Raw genomic sequence first — 10,417 nt, 5'->3', positions numbered from 1 at the left:
CGCTTCAAGTAGCTTGTGTCGGCTCCCGATTGCGCGTGTAGGTTCGTGGTGCGTTATTTTATAATTCACCTCGGATTTGCACGCCTGCACGGTTGAGTCTTTCACGTCGCTCCTCGAACTACCGCGATTTCCAAATTGGGGGGCAATCGAATAGGTCAGACGAGGTTAAATAAATTTATCGCTTCCATATACAGGCACTGCAGGATAAGCAGTATGCCATGTTTTTGGGGAGCACGAGGCGGGTATGGGTTCTCAGTGCGTAGCATCATGCCCTGAGAAACCCCGATGTATCTGATGTTCACCTATAGTCGGGTGGCGGCTGGTCGGCGCTGTGGCGCCCGTCAGATCGCTGATCCGGTGCGGAGAACTTCGGAGAAGTTGGTGGGCCCATATCTGTCAAGACCACTCACCTCACCTTCACGTGGGGCTCCCCGTCATCCTGCATCGGTCCCGACCGGGGTAGGGTGCGAAAGAGTGAGTGGCAAAGCAAACGAGGGCATGGCTCGTCAACCATGCACCTGATGAAGAAGGAAGGAGGAAGGAGGAAGAAGAAGAAAGAGAAAAAATATGGATATATGGATATGCAGGATAACCAAGAAATCGACGTTTACGGTGCAGGGGAGGGATACCCCAGTACCGGCGCAGGAGTGGGTGGTCAAGCGGGCCCCACTGCGTCGTTAGCTAGCGACCGTGGCCGTGTGGGGGTGGGCCACCGGGCCCCCATACGCGTAAACGCGTCCGGTGAAGAAATGGAAGACGTCGCGATGGAGGAGACCCGCGAGGGTGGGCCTCCCGCAAGGACAAAAGCGAACAACATCGAAGCGGCAAAGAACCGCGGAAGAAGCGGGGAGAGAAAAGCGGAGAGGGCGGGACCCGTGGACAGGAGAAGAAGCGACAGCCGGGGAGGGAAACCGACACCGACGCCGTCGCTCGCCCCGCTCGCGGTCCCGTCAACCCCGCTTCCAACCGCAGCGGAGCACAGCGGCAACGTGTTCCAAACGTTCAAAATCCCCAAGAACGTCAGGGACAAAGTGAAAGCGCAAGATGGGCACAGGTCCATAGACGGCTCGATAGAGTCGTCTCGGATGAGAAAGGAGTCGACCTCGGATGGCAGATCGGAGGACGAGGAGTCAATGGCCTCGGTCACCGCGAGGGGCAAGAAGAGGAAAATAACGAAAGCGACTCCAGAGGTGTCGGACCGATTGAGGAACGTTATCCAAGGGTCCTCACCGAGAGACGTGGACGCCGAAGTACGGCGACATCAGGCCGAGGTCCTGAAGGTGGCGGCGACGTCCTCCAACCTCAAGGGGACGTACGTCAAAACCCTCAAGGACGCGGTCGAGTACACCGTCGCGGCATGGTCCCACCAAACAACCACCTCCCGGGTGCCAGACTTCCTGGAAGAAAGGAAGAAGAGGGAGGCGCTGGAAAGAGAGGTGGAAAGCCTGAAGAGGAGGAACGAGGAGTTGGAACAAAGGATAAAGAGGTTCCTGAAAGGCACGGCCGAGACAGCGGCGCCGTCCCCGACGGAGGCGCAGGCTCCCCGGAGCAGCGGGAGGGCCAAGGACGACATCGCATCGGAAATAGAGATGCTAAAGAAGTCGATAAGCAGCCTCGGCCCATCCCTGTTGGGGACCCTGAGGGAAGAGCTCAGGGAAGCCCTCAGGGGAACGAGCCTGCCGAGACAAGCGACAGGAGGGAATATCAGCGGCGACAAAGAGCGGACGACGATGCCGCGGACGGCGGGCCCGAAGCCTCCCCAACAATCCCCGCAATCCTCCCAACCCTCTCAACAGCAAGCGGGACAGGGACAGGAGACGGACGGGGAATGGAGGACCATGGTCTCGCGGAAGGCGAGACGGAAGGCCAGGGAACAGAGGAGGAAAGAAGCGGGCCACGGCGCCCCCCTCCCCATAGCGCCACAAACAAACAGGACGAGATCGGCGGTGGGACCAGCCGGGCAACCGCCAAGGACGACCCCGGCCGCATTAGGTGGAGGGGAAAGGAGGAGAGAAGGAAACGGAGAGAAGAAGGCAGGAGCCCAACCGGCGAAACGGACGTACGCGACGGTGGCGGGCAGGGCGGGATCGGCGGTCGTGCGGCCAGCACTCCGACCCCCCCCAACGTCATCGGCGGTAACGCTCACGCTGAGGGAAGGGGCTCCGAAGACGTACGAGGAGATCCTGGCGGAGGCGAGACGGGACAAGACCCTCCAGAAATGCGGACTGGAGTACGTCCGAACGAGAAAGGCGGCGACCGGGGCCATGGTGATCAATATCCCGGACGACGCCGGCATGAGCAAGGCCACGCAGTTGGCGTCGCGATTAGCCGGGGTATTGGACCCCTCCACCGTCAGAGTATCAGTCCCGGTACCGACGGCCGAGATCAAATTGGTGGGGGTCGACATATCCCTGAACGAGGAGGAACTGCTGGAGGAGCTGTCCAGGGCGGCGGACTGCCAGCCCCGCGACGTCAGAGCATGGAGCGCGGGAACATCTAGAAGCGGCATGGGGATATTCTACGCCAAGTGCCCCGTGGCCGGAGCCCGTAAACTGGCTCAAGCGGGGAGGGTCACACTGGGGTGGACCAGGGCAAAGGTGATCGCACTCCCCAGGAGACCGCTCCAGTGTTTCCGATGCCTGGAGGTGGGCCACATGGCGGCGATGTGCGTCTCCCCGGTGAGAAGAACCCACCTGTGTTTCCGGTGCGGAGAAGAGGGGCACAGGGCGAGGAACTGCACGGCCGCATCGCCGAGGTGCCCCATCTGCGAGGCAAAAGGAGCCCCGTCAAAACACAGGATGGGAAGCGCGGCGTGCAAACCACCGGAGGTAGGACCATCCGGAAGGAGAAGGGCGCGGAGAACGGCGATGGCCAAGGCAGCAGAGGCCACGGCGACAACCACGAGCAAGGGCGTCACCGGAGCCGCGGAGCAGGCCAGCCTGTCGGGCAACCCACCAGTCGGAGGGAAGGATAGCACCATCGGAGTGAGTGGCCCGGGGGAGGCCATGGAGGTGACCGAGTAAATTCCGGGTCCTCCAGTGTAACTTGGGCAGAGCCGGAAGGGCCCAGGACCTGCTCTACCAGTCCATCCGGGAGAGCAGGACCGACGTGGCGGTGGTGGCGGAGCCGTACAACATCCCCGCATCCCCCCAATGGGCGGGAGATCTAAGCGGATGGGTCGCCATCACTTGGCCGTGTACCTCGGGAGTCTCCGGGCGAATCGCGGAAAGAGGCAACGGGTTCGTGGCGGTCGAATGGACGGACCTCGTGGTGGTGGGGGTATACATCTCTCCCAACTGCGACATCCGGGCGTTCGAGGACCTACTGGACGAGATGGGAGAGTGCGTAAGGAGGCTTCTCCCCCGACAGGTGCTCGTACTGGGGGACTTCAACGCCCACTCCACGACGTGGGGCAACGACAGAACCACCACGAGAGGCAGAGAACTGGCGGACTGGGCCGCGGGTCTCGGTCTCGTGCTGGTCAACAGAGGCTCGGAGTCCACATACGTGGGGCGGAGAGGAGCGTCGGTCATAGATCTGACGTGGGCGACGCAGAGGCTCCACCCCAGAATAAGGAACTGGCGGGTGGCCGTAGAGATGGAAACGCTAGCGGACCACCTCTACGTGCTAATGGACATCGAACCCGCCAAGAGAAGCACGAGCGGCGACAACAACAACAACGTCGAGGGAAGGACATCGAGCCGCCCGGGGCTGCCCCCTCCTCGCCGATGGAAACTGAAGGAGAGGGACGGGGACATGCTTCGGGCAACGGCCACCGTAGCGGCTTGGTGCTGGGACGCGAAGAGGAACAAGAACCGAGGCAACGTGGACGGGGAGGCGCAGGAATTGGGAGAATGGATGAGGAGAGCCTGCGACGCCTCCATGCCGCGAACCAGCGCCGGGTCTAGGCGCGACAACAGCAGCGTCTACTGGTGGTCGCGGGAGATCGCGGACCTGCGAGACGACTGCCACAGAGCCCGCAGGCTTCTCGCTAGGGCGAGAAGAAGAGGGCGGAACCGCAACGAAGAGGAGATCCTCGAGAGGTACAGGGCCCACAGAGAAGCCAGAATGGCCCTGCAAAGGGCCATAAAGGAAGCGAAAGAGGCGTCGTGGAAACGGCTGTTGGAATCCGTGGAATCCGATCCATGGGGAAGACCGTACAAGACGGTGCTGAGGAAACTCAGGCCGGCGGCTCCCCCGATAACCGAGAACATGGATCGGGAACTACTAGCACGGGTGATCGACACGCTGTTCCCACGACCGGAAGAAGAAGGAGGCGAAGAGGAGGAAGACTCCCCGAGGCGCCACGAGGATACGGAACAGGCCCCCCCAGAGGAGAGGGGATGCACTCGGAGCGGCGGCGGCGGACCGGCGATGGATCAACCCGGAGCGCACATAACGAGGGAGGAACTGGAAGCAGCCACCAAGAAGATGGCTGCCAAGGACGTGGCGCCGGGGCCGGACGGAATCCCCGGGCGGGTGTGGGCGGAGACCATGGACATCATGGCCCCCCGCCTGCTGCATCTGTACAACAGATGCCTGAGGGAAGGCGCATACCCCCGGGCGTGGAAGGTGGCGAGGCTGGTGCTGCTGAGGAAGGAGGGTCGACCGCCGGAGTCCCCATCGGCGTACAGGCCGATATGCCTCCTGGACGAGGTAGGCAAGCTCTTCGAGAGAGTAATCGCCTCCCGTCTGGGGGCGCACATGGAGTCCAGGGTACCAGGCTGGCACGACAACCAGTTCGGGTTCCGTCGCGGGAGGTCCACCATCGACGCGATCCGCAGATTGAGAGAGGGGGTGGAGAGAGTGGTGGCTCGAGAAGGGATCGCGATAGCGGTCTCCCTGGACATCACCAACGCCTTCAACTCGATCCCGTGGAGCAAGATCAGAGAGGCCCTGCGATTCTTCGAGGTTCCGGGGTACCTCCGGAGGATAATCGGGGCATACCTCCGGGAGAGGTGGATAACGTACAGATCCACGGAGGGAGAGGAGAGAAGAGCGGTGGAGCGCGGAGTGCCGCAGGGCTCGGTCCTGGGACCGATGCTGTGGATAACCGCCTACGACTACGTGCTCCGCACCCCGATGCCCGGAAGCACGGGACTGATTTGCTACGCGGACGACACCCTGGTCGTGGCAGGAGGGCGCTGGTGGTACGAGACGGCGGAGGCTGCCACGGAGGCCACCCGGCGAGCTGCGAGGGCCATCGGAGAACTGGGGCTGAAGGTCACTCCGGCCAAGACGGAGGCGCTCGGGTTCTACGACGGAAGACGCAGAGGACCGCCCCCGGATGGACTGACGATCGACGTGGACGGGGTAGGGGTCCGGGTGGGGAGCCAACTGAGGTACCTGGGCCTCATCATCGACGACCAATGGTCGTTCGAGCCCCACTTCGAGAGCCTCGCCCCAAAGGTGGCAGCAGCGGCCAACGCCCTATGCGGCATCCTCCCGAACATCGGAGGCGCCGGGAGAGCGGTGCGCAGGCTGTACGACGGGGTGGTCAGAGCCCGAGCGATGTACGGTGCGCCCATCTGGGCGAGGGATCTGGCCGCGAGCAGGCGAAGTCAGACACTCCTGCGGGCGGTTCAACGCACCACCGCTCTGAGGATAGCGAGAGGGTACAGGACGGTGTCGCACGCGTCCGCGACCGTCCTGGCGGCATCCCCTCCATACGCGTTGCAAGCCCTGGCCCTTCAAAAGGTGTACGGAGCCACGAGGGTCGGGGACGGGGATCGAGACGAAGACGCTCCGCAGGTGAGGAAGGAGATAGAAGAGGAGACATGGGAGAGGTGGCGGCTCCTACTGGAGAAGGAGGCGAGGAAGACGTCCCACCGCGCGGTAGACGCGGTCCTGCCCGTCTGGGACAGGTGGAAGGAAGCGCGGGGCGTTCCGCTGACCTACAGGCTGACCCAGGTGCTCACCGGGCACGGAGTGTTCGGTGAGTTCCTGAAGAAGATTCGGAAGGAGGTGACCAACATCTGTCACCACTGCGGGGAGGCGGAGGACAACGCCCAGCACACTCTGCAGCACTGCCCCGCGTGGGCCATGCAGAGACACACCCTGACGGTGAAGATCGGGGACGACCTGTCCCCGAGGAGGATCGTCGAGGCGCTGCTACGTAGCCGGTCGGACTACGAGGCAGTGAGGGACTTTTGCGAGCAAATCATGCTCGCGAAGGAGCGGGCGGAGCGGCTCAGGGTTCGAGCCGAGCACCCGGCAAGGATACGACGCGAGAGAAGTGGGCGCAACGGGGGGAGGCCGCCATCTCCCCCAACGGATCAGGAAACAAGAAGAGGAATATGATCTCGGGGTTGGCTGCCCCGGGGGTCACAGCGAAGCATCCCCTCCGCACTAGGAGGGAAGACGATGAGAGGAGGGCTTACAGGAGATTTTCAACCATGATACCCCTGGGCCCTCTTCTTCCCTGTGCGTACGAGCAGCCACGTGGTGGTTTTAGTCGGTAAGAGTCCGACACTACCCGACTCCCATTGGGGGAAGGGTGTCCATGAGGATTTCCCCACGTAAAAAAAAAAAAAAAAAAAAAAAAAAAAAAAAAGGTTGGGGTTAGGTTGGGGTTAGGTTGGGGTTAGGTTGGGGTTAGGTTGGGGTTAGGTTGGGGTTAGGTTGGGGTTAGGTTGGGGTTAGGTTGGGGTTAGGTTGGGGTTAGGTTGGGGTTAGGTTGGGGTTAGGTTGGGGTTAGGTTGGGGTTAGGTTGGGGTTAGGTTGGGGTTAGGTTGGGGTTAGGTTGGGGTTAGGTTGGGGTTAGGTTGGGGTTAGGTTGGGGTTAGGTTGGGGTTAGGTTGGGGTTAGGTTGGGGTTAGGTTGGGGTTAGGTTGGGGTTAGGTTGGGGTTAGGTTGGGGTTAGGTTGGGGTTAGGTTGGGGTTAGGTTGGGGTTAGGTTGGGGTTAGGTTGGGGTTAGGTTGGGGTTAGGTTGGGGTTAGGTTGGGGTTAGGTTGGGGTTAGGTTGGGGTTAGGTTGGGGTTAGGTTGGGGTTAGGTTGGGGTTAGGTTGGGGTTAGGTTGGGGTTAGGTTGGGGTTAGGTTGGGGTTAGGTTGGGGTTAGGTTGGGGTTAGGTTGGGGTTAGGTTGGGGTTAGGTTGGGGTTAGGTTGGGGTTAGGTTGGGGTTAGGTTGGGGTTAGGTTGGGGTTAGGTTGGGGTTAGGTTGGGGTTAGGTTGGGGTTAGGTTGGGGTTAGGTTGGGGTTAGGTTGGGGTTAGGTTGGGGTTAGGTTGGGGTTAGGTTGGGGTTAGGTTGGGGTTAGGTTGGGGTTAGGTTGGGGTTAGGTTGGGGTTAGGTTGGGGTTAGGTTGGGGTTAGGTTGGGGTTAGGTTGGGGTTAGGTTGGGGTTAGGTTGGGGTTAGGTTGGGGTTAGGTTGGGGTTAGGTTGGGGTTAGGTTGGGGTTAGGTTGGGGTTAGGTTGGGGTTAGGTTGGGGTTAGGTTGGGGTTAGGTTGGGGTTAGGTTGGGGTTAGGTTGGGGTTAGGTTGGGGTTAGGTTGGGGTTAGGTTGGGGTTAGGTTGGGGTTAGGTTGGGGTTAGGTTGGGGTTAGGTTGGGGTTAGGTTGGGGTTAGGTTGGGGTTAGGTTGGGGTTAGGTTGGGGTTAGGTTGGGGTTAGGTTGGGGTTAGGTTGGGGTTAGGTTGGGGTTAGGTTGGGGTTAGGTTGGGGTTAGGTTGGGGTTAGGTTGGGGTTAGGTTGGGGTTAGGTTGGGGTTAGGTTGGGGTTAGGTTGGGGTTAGGTTGGGGTTAGGTTGGGGTTAGGTTGGGGTTAGGTTGGGGTTAGGTTGGGGTTAGGTTGGGGTTAGGTTGGGGTTAGGTTGGGGTTAGGTTGGGGTTAGGTTGGGGTTAGGTTGGGGTTAGGTTGGGGTTAGGTTGGGGTTAGGTTGGGGTTAGGTTGGGGTTAGGTTGGGGTTAGGTTGGGGTTAGGTTGGGGTTAGGTTGGGGTTAGGTTGGGGTTAGGTTGGGGTTAGGTTGGGGTTAGGTTGGGGTTAGGTTGGGGTTAGGTTGGGGTTAGGTTGGGGTTAGGTTGGGGTTAGGTTGGGGTTAGGTTGGGGTTAGGTTGGGGTTAGGTTGGGGTTAGGTTGGGGTTAGGTTGGGGTTAGGTTGGGGTTAGGTTGGGGTTAGGTTGGGGTTAGGTTGGGGTTAGGTTGGGGTTAGGTTGGGGTTAGGTTGGGGTTAGGTTGGGGTTAGGTTGGGGTTAGGTTGGGGTTAGGTTGGGGTTAGGTTGGGGTTAGGTTGGGGTTAGGTTGGGGTTAGGTTGGGGTTAGGTTGGGGTTAGGTTGGGGTTAGGTTGGGGTTAGGTTGGGGTTAGGTTGGGGTTAGGTTGGGGTTAGGTTGGGGTTAGGTTGGGGTTAGGTTGGGGTTAGGTTGGGGTTAGGTTGGGGTTAGGTTGGGGTTAGGTTGGGGTTAGGTTGGGGTTAGGTTGGGGTTAGGGTTGGGGTTAGGTTGGGGTTAGGTTGGGGTTAGGTTGGGGTTAGTTGGGGTTAGTTGGGGTTAGGTTGGGTTAGGTTGGGGTTAGGTTGGGGTTAGGTTGGGGTTAGGTTGGGGTTAGGTTGGGGTTAGGTTGGGGTTAGGTTGGGGTTAGGTTGGGGTTAGGTTGGGGTTAGGTTGGGGTTAGGTTGGGGTTAGGTTGGGGTTAGGTTGGTGTTAGGTTGGGGTTAGGTTGGGGTTAGGTTGGGGTTAGGTTGGGGTTAGGTTGGGGTTAGGTTGGGGTTAGGTTGGGGTTAGGTTGGGGTTAGGTTGGGGTTAGGTTGGGGTTAGGTTGGGGTTAGGTTGGGGTTAGGTTGGGGTTAGGTTGGGGTTAGGTTGGGGTTAGGTTGGGGTTAGGTTGGGGTTAGGTTGGGGTTAGGTTGGGGTTAGGTTGGGGTTGGGTGGGGTTAGGTTGGGGTTAGGTTGGGGTTAGGTTGGGGTTAGGTTGGGGGTTTGGTTGGGTTGGGGTTAGGGTTGGTTGGGGTTGGGTGGGGTTTAGGTTGGGGTTAGGTTGGGGTTAGGTTGGGGGTTAGGTTGGGGTTAGGTTGGGGTTAGGTGGGGTTAGGTTGGGGTTAGGTTGGGGTTAGGTTGGGGTTAGGTTGGGGTTAGGTTGGGGTTAGGTTGGGATAGGTTGGGGTAGGGAGGGGGGTTAGGTTGGGGTTAGGTTGGGGTTAGGTGGGGGTTAGGTTGGGGTTAGGTTGGGGTTAGGTTGGGGTTAGGTTGGGGTTAGGGTGGGGGTTAGGTTGGGGTTAGGTTGGGTAGGTTGGGTTAGGTTGGGGTTAGGTTGGGGTTAGGTTGGGGTTAGGTTGGGGTTAGGTTGGGGTTAGGTTGGGGTTAGGTTGGGGGTAGGTTGGGGTTAGGTTGGGGTTAGGTTGGGGTTAGGGTGGGGTTAGGTTGGGGTTGGGTGGGGGTAGGTTGGGGTTAGGTTGGGGTTAGGTTGGGGTTAGGTTGGGGTTGGTGGGGTTAGGTGGGGTTAGGTTGGGGTTAGGTTGGGGTTAGGTTGGGGTTAGGTGGGGTTAGGTTGGGGTTAGGTTGGGGTTAGGTTGGGGTTAGGTTGGGGTTAGGTTGGGGTTAGGTTGGGGGTAGGTTGGGGTTAGGTGGGGGTTAGGTTGGGGGTAGGTTGGGGGTAGGTTGGGGGTAGGTTGGGGTTAGGTTGGGGTTAGGTGGGGTTAGGGTGGGGTTAGGTTGGGGTTAGGTTGGGGTTAGGTTGGGGTTAGGTGGGGGTTAGGTGGGGGTTAGGGTGGGGTTAGGGTGGGGTTAGGTTGGGGTGAGGTGGGGTGGGGTGGGGGTAGGGTGGGGGTAGGTTGGGGTTAGGTGGGGTTTGGTTGGGGGTTGGGGGTGGGGTGGGGGGTGGGGGTTGGGTGGGGGTTTGGGTGGGGGTTAGGTTGGGGTTAGGTTGGGGTTAGGTTGGGGTTAGGTTGGGGTTAGGTTGGGGTTAGGTTGGGGTTAGGTTGGGGTTAGGTTGGGGTTAGGTTGGGGTTAGGTTGGGGTTAGGTTGGGGTTAGGTTGGGGTTAGGTTGGGGTTAGGTTGGGGTTAGGTTGGGGTTAGGTTGGGGTTAGGTTGGGGTTAGGTTGGGGTTAGGTTGGGGTTAGGTTGGGGTTAGGTTGGGGTTAGGTTGGGGTTAGGTTGGGGTTAGGTTGGGGTTAGGTTGGGGTTAGGTTGGGGTTAGGTTGGGGTTAGGTTGGGGTTAGGTTGGGGTTAGGTTGGGGTTAGGTTGGGGTTAGGTTGGGGTTAGGTTGGGGTTAGGTTGGGGTTAGGTTGGGGTTAGGTTGGGGTTAGGTTGGGGTTAGGTTGGGGTTAGGTTGGGGTTAGGTTGGGGTTAGGTTGGGGTTAGGTTGGGGTTAGGTTGGGGTTAGGTTGGGGTTAGGTTGGGGTTAGGTTGGGGTTAGGTTGGGGTTAGGTTGGGGTTAGGTTGGGGTTAGGTTGGGGTTAGGTTGGGGTTAGGTTGGGGTTAG

General features: G+C 59.9%; 1 protein-coding gene across 1 annotated transcript; it reads left to right on the top strand.

The window, feature by feature from the left end:
- The first annotated feature begins 512 nt into the window (after positions 1–512).
- Positions 513–6,300, top strand: LOC132906086 (uncharacterized). The gene is made up of 2 exons (XM_060957952.1): positions 513–2,984; positions 3,040–6,300. The coding sequence occupies exons 1-2, from the start codon at positions 513–515 to the stop codon at positions 6,298–6,300; spliced, it is 5,733 nt and encodes a 1,910-aa protein (XP_060813935.1).
- The last annotated feature ends 4,117 nt before the right edge of the window (positions 6,301–10,417 follow it).

The sequence above is a fragment of the Bombus pascuorum genome, chromosome 4 (assembly GCF_905332965.1).
Source record: "Bombus pascuorum chromosome 4, iyBomPasc1.1, whole genome shotgun sequence".
NCBI lineage: Eukaryota > Metazoa > Arthropoda > Insecta > Hymenoptera > Apidae > Bombus > Bombus pascuorum.
The sequence above is the reverse complement of the archived record's forward strand: the minus strand, read 5'-3'. Positions and strand labels throughout refer to the sequence as shown.

Excerpts from the sequence above, each read along its gene's own strand:
- LOC132906086 (XM_060957952.1), top strand. The coding sequence starts at position 513 with ATGCACCTGATGAAGAAGGAAGGAGGAAGGAGGAAGAAGAAGAAAGAG. Across the intron at positions 2,985-3,039 it reads GGAAGGATAGCACCATCGGA|TGTAACTTGGGCAGAGCCGG; the intron begins GTGAGTGGCCCG and ends CGGGTCCTCCAG.